This window comes from Panthera onca, chromosome X (genome assembly GCF_046562875.1).
Source record: "Panthera onca isolate mPanOnc1 chromosome X, mPanOnc1 haplotype 2, whole genome shotgun sequence".
In the NCBI taxonomy this organism is placed as follows: Eukaryota; Metazoa; Chordata; class Mammalia; order Carnivora; family Felidae; genus Panthera; species Panthera onca.
In genome coordinates this window covers 109,281,756-109,301,002 of record NC_138357.1, presented here as the reverse complement: position 1 = coordinate 109,301,002, position 19,247 = coordinate 109,281,756, and the positions used below count along the sequence as shown (strand labels likewise).

The 19,247-nt window shown below is 43.7% G+C and overlaps 1 protein-coding gene across 12 annotated transcripts in view; it reads right to left on the bottom strand.

The window, feature by feature from the left end:
• Window positions 1-322: 322 nt before the first annotated feature.
• PCYT1B (phosphate cytidylyltransferase 1B, choline) overlaps window positions 323-19,247 on the bottom strand; it is a 126,286-nt gene continuing 107,361 nt past the window's right edge. For 2 of the 12 annotated variants that reach the window (XM_081793431.1, XM_081793432.1), the window contains exons 8-10: window positions 4,203-4,265; window positions 1,235-1,270; window positions 363-1,104 (exon numbers count right to left, since the gene is read on the bottom strand). In XM_081793431.1, coding sequence (XP_081649557.1) covers window positions 964-1,104; window positions 1,235-1,270; window positions 4,203-4,265 — 240 coding nt within the window. In that variant the 3' untranslated portion in view covers window positions 363-963. Of the gene's footprint in view, window positions 1,105-1,234; window positions 1,271-3,176; window positions 4,266-19,247 lie in introns of those variants that run through there. The other 10 variants (XM_081793424.1, XM_081793429.1, XR_014136806.1 and 7 more) reach the window with 9 other exon arrangements.

The window sequence follows — 19,247 nt, the reverse complement described above, 5'->3', positions numbered from 1 at the left end:
CGCGGGCTGTGTCATACATTCAGAGACCTTAACGGGCAAAGACCTCAGAAACCATTTCCGTCAACCCCCTCGTTTTACAAAAGCAGACACGGAGGCCACAGAAGTGAAGCGGTTTGGCCTCGGTCACGGAGCCAGTTAGCACTGGAACCTAGAACCCAAGGGCCCGACCGGGCTCCCTCCGGCGACCTCCCCTCCGGGTAGCCTAACTAGCTCGTCAGTCAGGTGTGGGCCCTTTGCCCCGAGCCGCGCAGCACAGAGCCCCCGCCCTCTGAAGTCCCCTCTGAAGTCCCGGGGCCGCCACACCTGGGTTTTTCCCCTCCGAGCTGGCACTCGCACACGCGAACACAGAGGCACGCTTTGAAGAAACACGACAAGCCAACGTGCAATTACGTGTCCCTTTATTTATAAACAGGTTGGGAACGCTGTGTTCCACTGGGGAGCGGGGGTGGGTCGGGGAGGGACGAGGGGGCAGGGGTGGAGGGCTGATTCCAGTAGTTCGCGTTATTCAGCACCAGAGCAAATGCTTGGGCGTAAGGTCGTACTTTAACCCAGACGAGTCTCCGTCTTCTTGTATGTACAGCAGAGTCTTAAGTGTGTGTGCTCTTCTTATGGCTTTGTCCCGGTGCACATCGCAGTGACACGACAAAAAACTCAATTCTAGAGAGAAGTAGAAGTTGCAAATGCCTCGTGAACTTATTCGTTTTTCAAAAGTCTGATGGCCAAGACTAGTGCTGAATGGATGCCTGAGGAACAGGAACATCTCTGCTCCAAACGGGCTCATCTGATTCAGCTGAGTCTGAGCCGCCAACTCGCTCGTCTCCCTGGGGTACACCTGGGTGCTAAAGGAAGTCCTGAAGCTGAAGAGAACACAGGCGCACGCTCTTCCCGTCCCTCCCTCCAGGGATGGACTCACAGTGACTACAGCCCGAGGCAAAGAGCAAGATCCCAAGCCCGCAGAGCAGGTCAGAAGGCAGTCATAGGTCTCAGGGTCGCTCGTCTTGAGGTCGGTTTCCTTTGCTTTTCTAAGGTCCTGGCACATGGGGGCGGGCTTGCCAGAAGCGGGCCGTTCGGTGTGGCTATATTAGAGCTCTCCTGTGTTTTGAGCTGGTGGAAGGGTGAGTGTTTGATTTCAGGGCCCTGGGGAGAGGGTGTGGCAGCTGACGGAGAAGTGGTGAGCCGGGGGAGCTGGGGGGGGGGGGCAGGGAACCCACACCCCGCACGGGTATTCACTAACCTTGGGTGTCTGTGAAAGGAAGCCTTCCTTCTTCACCTGTTAGGGGGTGAGTGACACTCTGAAAGGGAGCAGGTGACTGCTCCCCTACTCCCCACCCTCCACCCTCGTTTTCGCCCTTCTTTGTAACCTGGCCCCCGTCTGCAACCGTCACTACTGTTCTCTAGTCCTCAGTCTAAAGCTTCCTCGCTTTCTCTCATTTCTGCTGGCCTCTTCGAGCCTGCACTTAATTTCTACATCTCTCGCTCCAGCCCTGACTCACTCTGGGTCATTACTGTTGATTGGTCGGCCCGAACAAAGAGCACCCCCATCTCTTCCCGGGGGGTGGGCTGGAAGCCGCTCATGGCCAGAAGCGCCAAAATTGGGCTGTTGGGCTGTGGAATCCCGCCCCCCGCATTCCTTCTCAGTAGTCTCATGGCCTTACAACGCTGGGCGGGTGCTGTTGGAGGACAGCAGGGGCTCGGAGGGTGAGCTGGTGGGCTGTTGTGGCCCATCCCGGAAACATCGCAGACATTGGTCGTTTCCCATTCGTGGCGCTGAGTCTGAGTCACATAGGTGGCATCTGTCAGTACGCCGTAGAAGGCCCGCAGACGCGTAATCAGCCCGATCGATCAGCCCCACGTTATTTGCTTCAGAACACAACTCAGCTGAGGGCGGGCCTGCGGGGGCCGTGCAGTAAGCACAGCAGAGGCCCGCCCAAGGTAGTTTCTCCTACACATAGAGCTCCTGAAGTGGTTTGAGAGCACGGGTTTCCTCTAACGTCCTTTCCGCTCTCGAGGCCCCTCTTCTCCCCTTTTTCCTCCCCCTGTTCTCCCCCACCTTGCCCTGCCCGGCTCTTCTCATCCTTTCACTGCCCGAGCGTCAGGCAGCCGAGACGGGGTCTGGGAGCCAGTTTGCTCCAGCTGCGTGAAGGAGGGGCGAGCGAGTGGGCACAACGGAAGCACGGGGCCTCACTCCCTCGGCAGGGTGACGCTCTGGGCCTTGACTACAGGCAGGTTCCCTCTAGAGTGCCGCGTCCCCGCCGGCTCTGTGTCCCCCACGACTGCTCAACGTTACTCTGGAGAGAGTGCCAGCAACGAGGGGGTTCCAAGCTAGCTCAGCCTCATGGTCTCGCTTCCCAGTAAACCCCACTTCTCTCCAGGTGGGCAGGGAGGTAGTTCAACCCCGACACCAGGGGGAAAGACGTGCCACCTTCCTTCGTTGGTTGCCCCACTTCTCGCCCAGAAGGCTGGTTCCCGAGGCCTCGGAAAGAGGGGTGTTTGTGGCATGAGAGATGCTGAGCTCTTCCCACAAGTCGCTGGTTTGGGCCTCTGCTCGGGCCCCAGCTGTCTCTGGCTTTACTGGGACCGGCGGGCAGTGCCTCCTCTACCTGAGAGTGTGGTTCTACACCCTGACTCTACCTGCTCCTTCCCGACCTGTCATTAGTGGCCAAGAAGTTCACACAACTCCACAGGAGCGCTTAGGGTCCTCGTCCCATTTGGCAAACCTAGGGGCGGGGTAGCGGTCTAACAACCTAGAGCATGTCTATGCTGAAATCAAACTGAGATTCCGACAGTGCTCTGGGAAACTCTTGAGAGCCTCCCTCCAAAACTATTACGGGAGGCCATGAGAACAACATGCTCGATTCCTGGTCGGGACAAGACATTTCTACAGGAATCCAGGATGGGTTTTTGACAAAGTGCCCAAGTCACAAGGGAACCAGGTAGTTCATTAGACCGAGGATTTCAGCCAGGGTATTAGGGTGAGAGCAGGGGAGTGTACTGTAAAATGCTACCACCGTATATTCGTATTGCATATGGCCTACACCCTGGAGAGCGTATTTGGAGCATACATAGGACAGATACGTGCAGGTAGCACCCCCTATTGGTATACTATGTGGTTTGGTATATCAAATGGTTACTTGAGGTCTATGAAATTGTTAAGTGGTCAGAAATGGGAAAAGCCATTCCACAGTTAGCATCCTTTAAGGAGAAGCTCCAGGAGACCTTGAGCATCTGCTAAACTCGGAGCCAAAGCAGAGCAGCTCCTCTTGACATACGTGCGCGCACACACATACACAAAATGTTTTTCTCTGTTGCGTTTCCCACAGATAAAGGTGATTTCTGGAAGGCCGTGAAGTCGAACCAAAGATGAAAAAATACAACCAGGAACTTATTAGGCCTTATGTGGCATTCTCAACAAAACTGTCTTTTGGATAAGAAGTTAAGGTTCATGCTAGATGACCTTTTACGTATCTGGCCTAAAGCGTGTCTTGATCTACGCACCACATTCCTGGAACTGGCAAGGATAGATGTGTTGCAACATCAGGTCTCAGTGGCTCAACTGAGAAGGTTAGAATTTGTCTTGAACTTGGCTATGTCAGAAGCACTTCGCCACCTCTATGGGAAACCATTTTATTCTGGCAGAGCTTGGGTGGGAGGAGGCAACGTGCAGGGCCCTTGTGAGCTGCAGGTAGCGGATTGAGGGAATGGCCGCTTCCACGGGTGGTGAACTTGGTGGGGGCGGGTGGAAGGACCAAAGCAGAAGACACCCCACTGGGTGCAAGTCTCCTGGGGGTGCTCTGCATCTTTCCTTAGCAAGGTTAAAGTAGAGTGATTCTGGATGCTGCTAAGAAGGTTTGTAAAGGTTGTCCGGCTAGAAACCTCCATGCAGAGCCCACATGTTAGGCTGAGTGGAGACTGGGGGAGAGCTGGTCCCCAGGCCTTACCTTAGCTGAGCCGCTGCCCCTGCGACTGTGACCCTTCCAACCCCACCCAGGCAAGCCCGGTGACCCCGCCCCCGCTCCAGCCCGCGAGGGGTGGCTCTCATCTGCCAGCAGCCTTTACTTCTCATCCTCATCCCCCTCACTCATGCTGCTGATGGAGGCTGAGGCTGCTTTGGGTGAGGAGGGGGGTGAGGTTTTGTTTGGGAGCCACGAGAAGGTGGGTGACGGGGAGCGGGACGGGGACCGGCTCCTGGTGGGGCTGCTCACTGGGCTCTGCTTCGGGGACAAGGCCTGCAGCATCCGGCTACTCCTCTCCTGGAACATCTGCTTCTAGAGAGAAAATGGGGAGAAAGGGTCTGTTAAGTTAGTCTTCTGAGCTGGTGGCGAAACAGGGCAGGAAAGAGAGCTGGCACCCCACCAGGCGGGCACCCACGCCCCCGTACCACACTTGATGCCCGACACTACCCGCGGGGAGGAGGGGAGTGAAAGGCAGGGACGGCCAGACGCCGACACACAGATGGCCATCTGTGCTGGCTCCTGGGACTCTCCTCCTCGCCCGCCTTGACTCCAGTTACCAAATGTAACCGGAGGGGCTGCGACCTGCCAGGCACATAGTAATGTCCTAGGCACGGAAGGGTAGGGGGACACAGAAATCCCTGTCCTCATCGATATGAGGAGGACTCCCATAGTAAACGAAGGGAATGAGATACGTGTATGTCAGATGGATGTATGGGGTGTGAGAAAAAATAAAACGAGAGGAGAGCAAGATGGGGGTGTGAGGTGGGGAAGCGCTGGGCAGCAAAGGTAATTACAGTGCTCAGCGAAGGCCACGAGGAGAGGCTATTTGAGCAAAGACCTGAAAGAGATGAGGGCCAAGGGCCCATGTGACTGGAAATCGGGGGCAAACACATTCCAGAAGGGAGCATGCGGTACCTGTCCAGGGAGGAGGCCATGGCGGCCAGAGTGGAGTCACCCCGGGGAGGGGGGGTTAAGAGGAAGTCACCAGAGAAGTGACACAAAACTGTCCCGTAGGCTCTCGGTGGCTGTGTAAGAACTTTGGCCTTTACTCTGAGAAGAAAAACCTCGGGATAGTTCCTTGACCCCTGGAGTTCTGGGTCCAAGAGTCAGGAACTGTGACTTTGGCTTGAAAAGGACCACCCTGGCCGCACTGCTGGGAGCACACTACAGGGAACAGACTACAGTGGCACGAGAGCCGGAGCTGGGAGAACGGGGTCGAGCGCACCGTTTTAAGAATCCAAGGTTACATGAGGTGAGAAATGGTTGGAGGCCCGGTAGATTTGTTTTCCCCGGATTTTTTAAAGTATACCTGACTTAAGGTGGAACCCACCCTTCTCAGCCTACGGTTCTGTGAGTTTTGATAAGCACCAGCAGGGTATGTGGCCGCCCGCACAGTCAAGGTCTTAGGAGAGTTCCATTGGCCACCGAGTTCCCACGAGATCCTTTGTCACCCCCTCCCCCAGCCTCCGGCAACAGATCAGTTTTCTGTCCCTACGGTTTTTGCCTTTTCCAGAATGTCCTCTAAATGGAATCATGTAGTATCGTGGTCTGGCTACACTTTTTTTTTTTTAAATATAATTTATTGTCAAATTGGTGCTCCCAGTGCTCATCCCAACAGGTGTCCTCCTCAATGGCTACACTTTGCAGGTAGAGCCCCCAGGAGGCGCTGACAGGTGGGATGTGCGGCGTGGGAGGAAGACTGATCAAGCGACTCCAGCTTCTGGCGTAAACGACTAGAAAGCCAGCAGTGTCATTTGCTCGGGTGGGGGACTCTGTGGGTAAAGGGGGTCTTGTTGGTAAGACAGCTCCGGCTCGGAACCTCAAGTGATCGCTGGCTGGCGCTTTAAGAACTGAGTCCTTCCCTGACACGGTCCATCCGTCTGCTTCATGGGAAGCCCGGTCTGGGCTGGCGGCGCCGTGAGCGCTCTGCCCCTCTGCTCTCCGCCTGCAGCTCGGCCCCCCACGTATATGTACGTCCCATCCCCCCCACCTCGGAGCACCCTGCCCGTGCTGCCTGGGCTCTATGCCTGGTTTGTCACGGAGCCTCCGCCCCCAGCACCTCAGTCCGATCTTGGGATCCTAAACTGGCCCTGAGAGCCATTTCTCCAGTTATCGATTTGAGACCTGGCTTGTCATTCGAGTTACGCATTTTACAAACCACTCCAGAGCCCCCTGGAGACCACGTGCTGTACAAGCCAGGGCTTCAGTGATGTACAGGAAGCAGGGGTTGGGGGGGGTGTGTGGTTTGAGGTGGGAAGTGAGCCCATGAAGCTGGGGGAGGGGTGCCTTTCCAAGCAGAGGGCGCTAAGTAGAGAGGCCTAAGTATACTTCCTGGCCGACTCTAACCAGAGTGCCTATGGGGCTGACGGGGCCTTGGGCCTGCAGCACCAGGAACAGCTGGAGTTGTTTTTATCCCTAAGAGCCCCTGGAAGATTTTAATTAAGGGAGGGGTATCATCAGATGTGTGTTCCAGAAATATCTTTAGGTGGGAGCATAAAAGCAAAGAAAGAAACCATAAAGGAAAGGATCAGTGCTTGGCTATATAAAAGTGTATAACTTGTGTACCTCAAAAAAAAAAACAAAAAAAAACCCATCATCAGATAAAATAAAAGGCAAGTGAAAACCCAGGGGGAAATTCTTGCAACATTTAACCATAAATAATGGATCTTCGTATATAAACAGAGCTTACAAATCCAAAAGATTAATGCAAAAACCTTGATAGAAAAACTGAGCATATGGCTTGTCAAGGCAACGCACAAGACTTACAAATGACCTATAAAAAATGTTCAGCATCCCTAGTAAACAAATGCAAAATGACTGAAGTGAGATGCCTTTTTTATATATCAGATTGTTAAAATTTTTGTCTTCCCAACATGTAAAAATATTTTTCCAGTTTTACTGAGATGTAATTGACATACAGCACAGTTGAAGGTATATGGTGTAATGATTTTACTTACATATATTATGACATTACTACCACAATAAGTTAATATCTGTCATCTCATACAGATAAAAAAGTTTTTCCTTGTGATGAGAACTCTTGGGATCGACTTTTTAATATATACCGTACGGCAACGTTAACTATAGTCTTCATGCTATATATTACATCCCTAGTACTTACTTATAAGTGGAAGTTTGTACGTCTCGACCACCTGCATCTGCTTTTCCCTCTTTTGCTCCTATCTCTGTTTCTGGTAACCACAAATCTGATTGCTTTTTCCCTGAGTTGTTGGGTTGTTTTTCTTACTCTGCTTGTGAAATCATGCATTTGTGTTTCTCTAACTTACTTAGCATAATGCCCTCAAGGTCCGTCCATGTTCTCACAAATGGCAGGGTTTCCTCCTCCTTTCATGGTTGACTAATATTCCATTGTATACATCTACCATACTTTCTTTATCCATTCATCCACTGATAGATACTTAGGTTGCTTTCATGTCTTGACTATTTTAAATAATACTGCTCTGAACATGGGGATGCAGATAGCTCTTTGGCATAGTGTTTTGTTTTTTTTTTTTTCCTTTGGATTATATTCCCCAAAGTGAAATTGCTGGCTCATATATATGGTGGTTTCGGTTTTACTGTTTTGAGGAACCTCCATTCTATTTTCCACCATGGCTGCACCAATTTACAATCCTGCCAACAGTGCATGCACAAGGGTTCCTTTTAATCCATGTCTCACCAGCATTTGTTATTTCCAGTATTTTTTATGGTAGCCATTCTAAATGGTGGGAGGTAATAAGTCAGTGTAGTACTGATTTACATTTCCCTATTGGTTAGTGATGTTGAACATCTTCTCATGTAATTGTTGGTCCTTTGTATAGCATCCTTGGAAAAATGTCTTTGTGGGTACTTAGCCCATTTTTTAAGTGGATTATTTGGGGGTTTTGCTAATGAGTTGTAGGAGTTCCTTATATATTTTGGATCTTCATTCCTTATCAGACACATGGTTTCCACATATTTTCCCCATTCTGTAGGTTGTCTTTTAATTTTGTTGGTTTATTTTGCTGTCAAAAGCTTTTTAGTTTGATGTAGTCCCACTGATTTTTGAATTTGTGACCTGTGCTTTAGGTGTCCTATTCAAAAAATCATTGCCAAGACCCATGTAAAGGAGGTTTCTTCCTGTGTTTCCTTCTACGATTTTTATGGTTCCTGGTCTTATGTTGAAATCTGTAATCCATTTCAAGTTAATTTTGGTGAGTGGTGTAAGATAGGGGTCTAATTTTATTCTTTTATGTGTGAATATCCAATTTTCCCAGCACCATTAGTTGAAGAGACCGTCTTTACTCCATTGAGTATTCTTGGCTCCCTTGCATGGGTTTATTTTTTAGTTCTCAGTTCTGTTCCAATGGTCTAGGTGTCTGTTTTTTTTTTTTTTCTTTGGCCAGTATCATACTCTTTTGATTGCTACATATTTATAGTATAGCTTGAAGTCAGAAGGGTGATGCCTCCCACTTTTGTTCTTTTTCAGGATTGTTTTAGGTTTTAGGGGTCTTTTGAGGTTCCAGATAAAAATTAGGATTTTTTTCTCTATTTCTGTGAAAAATTCCATTGGAATCTTGACAGGGATTGCATTTAATCTGTAGATGGTTTTGGGATAGTATGGACATTATTAATTTTCTTCCAGCCTATAAACATTAATATTCTTCTAAAATACCTTTCCATTTATTTGGTTCTTCAAGTTTTTTCATCACTTTTTATAGTTTTCAGTGTAGAGATTTTTCACCTCCTTGTAAATTTATTCCTAAGTATTTTATTGCTTTGTCTTGTAAATAGGATCAGTTTCTCTTTCATGTAATTCATTATTAGCATTTTAAAAACGCTACTTATTTGTGTATGTTAATTTTGTATCTTGCAACTTTACTGAATTTGTAGATTAGATCTAACAGTTTTTTGGTGGAGTCTGTCAGATTTTCTACATATAAAATCATGTCATCTCCAAATAGAGACCATCTTCTTCCTGTGCAATTCTGATGGCTTTTATGTTTTCTTCCTTGATTGCTCTGGCTAGATTAATACCTTGAATAGGAGGAGTGAGAATGGGCACCCATGTCTTGTTTCTGACTTGAGAGGAAAGGCTTTCAACCTTTTATCATGGAGTACCATGTTAGCTGTGGGTTTGTTGTCTATAGCTTTCATTATGTTGAGGTACGTTCATTGTATACCTCATTTGTTAAGGGTTTTTTTCATGAATGGATATTGAATTTCGTCCATTGATTTTTGTGCCCATTGAGATGATGAGATTTTTTTCTTAAATTCTATCAATGTGATGTATCATAGTGACAGATTGACACCTGTTTAACCATGCTTGTATCCCAAAAGTAAATACACTTGTTCATGGTGAAAGATATTTTTACTATGCTGCTGATTTCTGTTTACTAGTATTTCATTGGGAATTTTTGCCTCTATATTCACCAGAGATAGTGGCCTGTAGTTTTCTTTTAGTATTCTTTTCTGGCTTTGGTATCAGGGTAATGTTGGCCTCATAAAATAAGTTTGGGAGTGTTCCGCCTCCAAAACATTGAGGAGTTTGAGAAGGATTTACATTAATTATTCTTTAAATGTTCAGTAAAATTCACCAGTGAAGCCATCCGTTCCTGGGCCTTTCTTCCCTGTGAGGTTTGTTGATCACTAATTAAATCTCCTCACTAGTAACTGGTCTGTCACATTTTCTACTTCATCCTGATTCATTTTTGGTAGGTTGTATGTTTGTAAGAATTTTCCATTTCTTTTAAGTTTTCCAGTTTCTTGGCATATAGTCAATCACAGTAGCATCTTAAGATCCTTTGTGGCCTCAGTTGTAACGTCTACTTTTTTATTTTCATTTGTAATTTTGTTGATTTTGGTCCTATTTTTTTTTTTATTGGTTAGTCTAGCTAAAGGTTTGTCAATTTTATCTTTTCAAAAAACCATCTCTTGGTTTGGTTAATCTTTTCTATTGTTACCTATTCTGTTTTATTTGTTTCTGCCAGAATTTGTTATTTCCTTCCTTCTGCTAAGTTTGGGTTCACTTTTTTTTTTTTTAAGTTCCTTAAGGCATAGCGTTAGGTTGTTTGAGATCTTTCTTGTTTCCTTAGGTAGGCATTTATTTCTATGAACTTCTCTCTTAGAACTGCTCTCTTTGCAAACCGTAAGTTTTGGTATGTTTTGTTTGCATTCTTGTTTGCGTCAAGGCATTTTTATTTCACCTTTAATTTCTTCCTTGACCCATTGGTTGTTCAGCAGAGTATTGTTTAATTTCCATGTATTCATGAATTTTTCAGTTTTCCTCCTGTTAACGATTTCTACTTTGAGGCCATTGTGGTCAGAAAAGGTACTTGGTATGATTTCAGTCCTCTTGAATTTGCTAAGACTTGTTTTGTAACTTAACATATGGTATATCTTAGAAAATGTTCCAGGTGTGCTTGATATGAATGGGTATTCTGCTGCTGTTGAATAGAATGTTCTATATATGTCCATTGGATCCATTTGGTCTTTAGTGTTGTTCAAATCTGTTTCTTCATTACCTGTTTGGATAATCTATCCATTTTTGAGAATGTGTCATTAAAGTCCCCAACTATTATTGCATTCCTGTTGTTTTCTCTTTTTAGCTCTATTAGTTTTTGCTGTTTATATTTGGGCACTCTGATGCTGGGTGCATAAACATTTACAATTGTTGTATCTTCTTGATGGATTGACGTCTTTATCACTGTGTAATAATTGTAAAAGACCTTCTTGGTTTTGTCTCACCATTTTTGGATGTAAGTTTAGTGTGATATAAGTATAGTTACCCCCTGCTTTTTTAGTACACAATTTGCTTACAAAATCTTTTTCCATCCCTTCACTCTCAGTCTATTTGTGTCTTTAAGACTAAAGTGAGTCTCTTGTGGGCACATCATTAGATGTTTTTCAAATTAATCCATTCAGCCATTCTATGTGTTTTGATTGGAAAATTTAATCCAATTAAATATAATTTAAAGTAATCACAGGTAAGGACTTTTGCCATTTTGTTAATTGTTTTATGGCTGTTTTTGTAGAACTATAATTCCTTGTTCTGTATCCTGCTTTCTTTTTGTGTGTTACCATGTCTTCTGGTATCTGTATGCTTTGACTTCCTTATCATGTACTTTTGTGTAATTACTCCAGGTTTTACCCTTGTGATTACCACAAGGCTTACATAAAATGTTTTCAAATTATAACACTCTATTTTAAACTGACAACAGCTTAACTTCAATAGAATTTCTAAAGTTCACACCTGTATCTCCACCCTCCCTCACATTTAGGTTATTGATGTTACACATAATGTATTTTTTATATTGTGTAACCAGTAACAGATTATTGTAGTTGTGGTTATTTTTACAATGTTTTCTAACTTTTGTTTATTTTAAAATATTTTTTATTTTAGAGAGAGAGAGAGCACGAGTGGGAGGGGAGGGGGGGGAGAGAGAGAGAGCCTCAAACAGGTTCCATGCCTAGTGTTGAGTCTGACATGGCTCGATCCCACAACCCTGGGATCATGACCTGAGGTAAAATCCAGAGTCAGACGCTCAACCCACTGAGCCACCCAGGTGCCCCTGTTTAACTTTTAAAATAGAGTTGGAAGTACATTAAGCACCACCATTACCACATTATAGATTCTAACTTTGTCTATATATTTACCATTACCAGTAAGTTTTACCTTGTTCAGTTTTCATGATGTTCATTAGTGTCCTTTTACTCCTAAAACTTCCTTCAGCATTTCTTGTAAGGCAGGTCTAATGGTGATGAACTCACTCAGCTTTATTTTGGGGGGGAAGTCTTTATCTCTTCATCTCTGAAAGACAGCTTTGCCAGATACAGAATTCTTGGCTGACATTGTCTTTCTTTTCAATATTTTGGACATATCATCCTATTCTCCCCTGGCCTGAACCAATTTTGTTGAGAAGTCCACTGATAATCTCCTGATGGTTCCCTTATATGTAATCTGCCTCTTTTCTCTTGCTGTTTTCCAGATTTTTTTTCTTTGCCTTTGACTTCTCATAAAATTTAATTACAATGTCTATCAGTGTAGCCCTATTGGCGTTCATATTATTTGGAATCCTTTGTACCTCATGGATTGGGATGTCCAAGTCTCTCACCAAGTTTGGGAAGTTTTAAACCATTACTGCTTTAAATTTAATTTCTGTACCCATTCCCTTCTCATTCTTTTCCTTCTGGAATTCCCTTAATACAAATATTGCTTGTCTTGAGTGTATCTTTTTTGTTGACAGAGAGAAAAAGAGTGTGTGTGGGGGGGGAGAGGGGCAGAGGGAGAGAGAGAGAATTTTAAGTAGGCTCCAGCCCAGCACAGAGCCCAACACAAGGCTCAGTCTCAAGACTGTGAAATCATGACCTGAGCTGAAATCAAGAATCAGACGCTTGACAGACTGAGCCACCCACATGCCCCTTGATTGTGTCTTTTAAGTCTTGTAGGCTTTGTTCACTCCTTTTGATTCGTTTTTCTTCTTGCTCCTCTAACTGGATTATTTAAAATGTCCTGTCTTCTAGATGACTGACTGTTTTTCTGCATAGTTGACTCTCCTTTTGAAGCTCTCTGTTGAATTCTTTCATTCAGTCATTGTATTGTTTCAGCTCTACAATTTTTTTGATGGTTTCTACTTGCTGAGCTTCTAGTTCATATATCATTTTCCTAATTTTTAGCTTGCTATGTATTACTAGTTGGCTAAACTTTAAAAGGATTATTCTGAAATCTTTGACAGTTCATAGACACCACTTCTTTAAGGTCATTTATTAGAGCTTTAGCGGTTTGCTTCAGTGGTGTCACGTTTACCGGATTTTTCATGATCCTTGATTCCTTACATTGGTATCTGCACTTTTGAGTAAGCCGTCTCCCCTTCCAGACTTTGCAGGTTTGCTTTGGCAGAGATAGCTCTTTGCCAGTCACCTCAGTTTGGGTTTCTGGACACGTCAGCTGGTAGTGTCCTTAGGCAGGTAGAGTTTTGCTACCAGGGTCGATTTCTGGGTGAGGCCCCTGGCTGAGCTCTGAGGTCAGGGGTAGGGGTGCCACTGGTATGACTAGTTGGTAAGATCGTTGGTTTGGTTCTCTGGTCTGGCTTACTAGACTGGCAGGAGTCCATACTGTACTTAGCAGTAAGTGGGGCTATGAATTGGCTTCTCTGCCCTCATTGGGCAAGAGAATGGGGCCTATGTGGCTGGTAGTTCGAGTACCTAAATCAGGCAAGGCTGTGGACTGAACCCCCTGGCTACAGTGGGTCCACCTGTTTGCTCAGCAGATGAGGAGCATCATGGGCTGGGGTCTCTGTTCAAGGGCTGTTGTAAGGAGGCCTGCTGGATGGGATCCACAGTTTTCTGTGTGTTCTAGTCAGGTTCCCTGGTCAGGCAGGCTGGAAACGGTATTCAGTGGGCAGGGCTATGAATCAGTTTATGTGCCCAGGCACAGCAAGAGAGGTATCTCCAAGGCCACAAAGGTTTTTGGTTTATGGTCTTGACTCAAGCCAACCTGTGCCACATATTCCCTGCCTGAATAGGGCCCTGGCTCTGCTCTGTGGACTGTCAGCTCTGCCTGTTGGACTCTGCTTAAATGTTGATGGGCTATGCAGCTTTCCGGGTCTTACAGCCAAGCTTTCTGTTTGGATGGTGCTGAGAACTTCACTCAGCAGTGGATGGGGCTATGACTTCACTCCCTTACCTGGGGGGACCGTAGGCCCAGTTCCAAATAGGCTCTCACTTTTTCCACATCAGGCCTTCTGGTAAGGAGGGGTCAGGAGCTACACTCAGTAGTGGGTAGGCTATGAATTAGTCCTATTGTCTGGATAGAGCCAGTGAACCCTCCACATGTAGCACTGGCTTTATAGGCAATCGCCTCTGCCTGCCATACTCTTGGCTCGGGTATGGCTGGACAGCGTAGCTCTCCCAGGTGTTCTTGCCAGCCTTTCTGGGTGGGCATGGTTGGGAGTGTTACTCAGCAGTGGGGTGGGGGGTGGGGCGGAGGGCTGTAACTCAGCTTCTCTGCCTGCACAGAGGCAGACCAGCCTACAGGGCCAGCAAAATCTCTTTGTTTGAGGACCAGAGTCGGGCAGAATGGGGCCCCACTGAGTTCCCCGAACTCATTTGTGCCACCGTCTTGGATCCGCAGATCAGCAAAACCACTAGCTGTGACTACTACTCGGGCGCTGCAGGTAGGAACTCAGTACGCCAGTATGGGCACGGGTTGTTGGAAGCCCCTCCCCGTCAGATTCACACTGGTCCATCCCCGCAGATTGCCTTGTGATTCCTGTAGGGTAAAACCAGAGTGAGGGCTCCCAAGAAGTGACCTACAATGCTGGGGGAGTTGGATGTCTGCCCTGGACTCCATTTTTCCACTATAAAAACTGGAGGCTCAGCGGAGACCTCTCTGTGTGATGGGCTGGACTGGGCTGGGCTGGGCTGGGTCCAGGGCAACAAGGTCAGCATATAGCTTCACCCCCATGTGCTAGGATCCTCTCAGTGGTGTCTTGTCTATGAAGAGTTGTTAGTTTTTCTTGTGAGGGGGAGCGAAGTCAGGAATGACCCCTGTCACCATCTTGGTGATGTTACTCTCCCCAATTTTTTTTTTAATGTAATGGCCAGTACCGGTTAGGGCTCAGGAAAAAAGACCACACACCTATTACTGCTGATGGGAGGGTAAAATAGCCGTGCCTCTTTAAGGAGTAATTTGGCAATAGGTGTAAAAACTTTTTTTCCTGAAGAGAGAATCAGAGATGTAAATAAATACTTATTGGATACACGGGTATTCGTTGCAGTGTCATAACAGACAAAACCCCAAAACCCTAAAAAAGGTTAGAGAAATCGTGCACAACTCTGAAATGATACACTAGGCAGCTGATGAAAAGACCTTCAAGAATATTTAGTAATGTGAGGATGTCGGTGAGCTATTGCAATGTAAAAATGATTTGAGAACAGTATGTTCTGCATGATCCCATTTTGTAAAAGGAAATCTATACGTGCAGATGGAGAAGAGATTGAGGCAACATCCCAGTGACTGATGTGGGCAGTTGGACTGCAGGTGATTTTTAGTCTCTTCCCTTTTTTTTCTTTACTTTCTAAACTTCTGTAATGAATAGGCATTACTTTTATCGCCATAAGGGAGAAAAATGACTGAGGCAAGGAGAAAAGGCCAAAGAGGTCATTACTGCAGTAATGACATAGGTGAGGGAATTTTAGAGCCTCGGGGTACATCATCAATTACCCTGCCCCCTTTTACAAGCTCTAGCCCATTTCATCTTAGGATCTCAAGTTTTCTCTACAAATAGAGATGCTTTGCTGATCATAAAGAACCTCTTCAGATTTAAAATTCACAGTTCTAAGAAACTACCAATTATTCGCCTTACATTAAAGGCACTGATAATTCTGCCAAAAGACTTCCAACCCCCGCAAAATCAAATAGAAAAAAAATGCTGTAGTACAACAGCATTACCTTATAGGAAGCCCATTTATGAGATAAAATCAAATGCCAAAAGGATAGGGTGGCCTATTATTAATAGCAACTTTAAAAGAATCCTTGAACTTCTAGCAGTCAATTGAAAATATGTATTTTTATTACTGTAATCTTGAAGTATATTTATAGTGGCAGCCATTGGCTCTCCCACTGTTAATGGATGTCAGCATTTCCATTAGCTCATTTTCTAAGGAATCTAGGGCTTGTCTAGTGTAGTTTGACTCAAGCTCATAACTGAGAATATTATGCCTACAGTAATGAAATAATTTGAATCTTTAATGATAAACAGTGATGTCACACTTCATATAATGCGGTATCTATGCAAAACAACTCTGGGTCTCAGTTTGTGAGCTCTGTGATCTGTTTCTGGTGCATTATGAAGCATGATTCTTCTGCAAAGGAGTGAAATTGAATCAGGCCAGCAGACAGATTTGTAATGAGCTTCCTGGGAAGAAAAGCACTTTAGAAATATAAAAATAATGAAGACCATGGCAAGGCATTTTCATAAAGAAAAGGTATTTAAGTCTTTAACTGTATTGAGAAATTTCCATTTATAAAATTTTCTCCCAAGAACATAATCCTATCTAGTCCTGTCCCGGTAAAACTAATTTTCTATTTCTCTTCCTACAAACTTTTCAAGAAGTTTTTCACATCTAGTGAGGCGTTTAATGTCCTGACAAATGCCTTCAAAGTTTTTAGCATCTCAGAGAGATTCCAGCTTAACTGCCAAAAACAAAAACAAACAAACAATAAAAACAGAAAAGAAAAACATCCTAGTTACATCTGGTTTGGACTTCTGGTAAGCATCGTGGAACTCAAGGAGAGAGTTTGTTTTGGCCAAATCAATAAACAACAAAAACCAACCCTTATAAACAATACCTGACATGTGCCTTCGTGCTGTTAAAGGGCTTTAAAGAATGACACAGTTTAATCCACCGAACAACCCTAGAGGTAATGGATGCAAAGGAACTTGACCAAGGCACCCCATTAGGAGGTGAGCCCCTGCTCCTGACCAACTCTCTGTAATTAGCCACTTGCATAGTAAGAAGTTTTTCTGTTGACTCCTGTTACTTGTGCATTTTTGAAACCGTCAAAAAAATTCAAGCAGGAAATTAATTCAGATCCACAAAGTGAATTATATGTTTTGTAAAATCAAAAGTCTTAAACAACAGCAGTACTATTAGGATGATTACTTTATAATATATCTATATTCTTTCTCTCTACATGCGCACGCACATGTGCGCGCACACACACACAGAGTAAGCACTAGAGAGAATGTGGAAAAATTAGAACGCTTTTGCATTGCAATGGAATATAAAATGGTGTAGTCACAGTGGAAGACCGTATCAGAGTTACCACAACATTTAGAAATTCCACTTCTGGGTGTATAACCAAAAGAACAAAAAGCAAGAAATTAAACAGATATTTGTATAGCAATGTTCATAGCAGCATTATTCAAAATAGCCAAAGGATAAAAACAATCCAAATGTCCATTAATGGATGAATCAATAAACAAAATGTGGTATATATAAATAATATATATGTATGTATATGTATAGACACAATCTGGTGTATATATGTATGTATGTATACACACACACACACACACACACACATATATTCATTCTCCAACTTGAACACAGTTGAGTATTTTCAAGATGGATATTGAAAAGAAACATTTTGTGTATCATAAAATATTATGGAGGGTTTTCTTGGCATGGAGAATCTGAAAGTTGACCACTCATTCCTTCAATAAACATTTACTTATAGCATACTATTTATACTTTAGGCATAAATCTAAGCCCTGAGGATACAGCAGTAAATAAGGGGGGAGGGAGAATGTCTATGTTCATGTTTATTTTTTTATTGAGGTATAACAGACATATAACATTAGTTTCAGGGGTATAATGTGACTCACTATTTGTACATAGAGCAAAATGATCACCACAATTAGTCTAGTTAGGATCCATCACTATATATAGTTACAACATTTTTTTTCTTGTGATGAGAACTTTTAAGATCTACTCCCTTGGCAATTTTCAAATACTCAATACAGGATTATTAACCATAATCGCCATGCTGTACATTATATCCCCATGATGGATTTTATAACTAAGTTTGTACCTTTTGACCCCCTTTACCCATTTTGCCCACACCCACCCCCCTGCCTCTGACAACCATCAATCTTTTCTCTGTATTGATGAGTGCGGGGTTTTTTGCATGTTTGTTTTAGATTCCACAAATAAGTGAGACAGCACAATATTGGTCTTTCTCTAACATATTAGCGTAATGCCCTCATAGCCCAACAATTTGTTGCAAATGGCAAGATTTCCTTCTTTTTCGTGCCTGAATAATATTCCATGGTATATATATTCCATGGTGTGTATATATATATATATTCCATGGTATATATATTCCATGGTGTGTATATATATATATATATATATATATACGTGTATATATATATATACACACCATGGAATATATATATTCCTTGTTCTTTCATATTCCATGGAATATATATATATGATATATATATATATATATATATATATATCCCCTTATATATACATTTTCTTTAACCATTCATACATTGATGCATACTTAAGTTGCTTCCATGTTTTAGATGTTGTAAATAATGCTGCAGCGAATATGGTGGTACATATATCTTTTCAAATTAGTGTTATCATATCCTTCAGATAAATATCCAGAAATGGGATTGCTGGATCATATGGTAGTTGTATTTTTAACTTTTTGAGCAACCTCCATAGTGGCTGTACCAATTTACATTCCCACCAACAATGGTGGTGAAAAGGGGTCCCTTTTCTCCAAGTCCTGATCAACACTTGTTAATTTCTTGTTTTGATAACAGCCATTCTAACAGGTGTGAGGTGATAGCTCATTGTGGTTTTTGATTTGCATTTCCCTAGTAATTAGTGATGTTGAACATATTTTCAGGTGCCTCTTGGCCACCTGTATGTCTTCGGTGGAAATAAGTCTATTCAGATCCTGTGTCCATTTTTAAATCAGATTGGTACTTTTTTGTACTATAGAGTTGCATGACATCTTTATATTTTGATATGTTTACTCTTATCACATATGACTTGCAAATATTTGCTCCAATTCAGTAGCTTACCTTTTCATTTGTTCATGGTTGCCTATGTGCAGAAACTTTTTTTATATTAATATTTTATTTACATCCAAGTTAGTTAGCATATAGGGCAACAATGATTTCAGGAGTAGATTCCTTAATGCCCCCTACCCATTTAGCCCATTCTGCCTCCCACAACCCCTTGGGCAACCCTCTGTTTGTTCTCTGTATTTAAGAGTCTCTTATGTTTTGTCCCCCTCCCTGTTTTTATATTATTTTTGCTTCTCTTCCCTTTTGTTCATCTGTTTTGTATCTTAAAGTCTTCATATGAGTGAAGTCATACGATATTGGTCTTCCTCTGGTGTGCAGAAACTTTTCATGTTGATGGAGTCCCACTTATTTTTGCATTCGATGCCTTTGCTTTAGATATCAAATTAAAAAACAAAATTGGCAAGACAGTTGTCAAGGAGCTTATAGCTTATGTTTTCTCCTAGGAGTTTTATGGTTTCAAGTCTTTAATACATTTTGAGTTAGTTTTTGTGTATAGTATAAGATAGTGGGCCAGTTTCACTCTTTTTGCATGTGGCTACCCAGTTTCCCCAGCATTGTTTATTAAAGACTGTCCTTTCCCCAATGTATATTCTTGGCTCCTTTGTAGTAATTTCATTAGCCATGTATGTGTGGCTTTACTTCTGGACTCTACTCTGTTCCAATGATCTATGTCTATATTAATGCCAATGCCTTACTATTT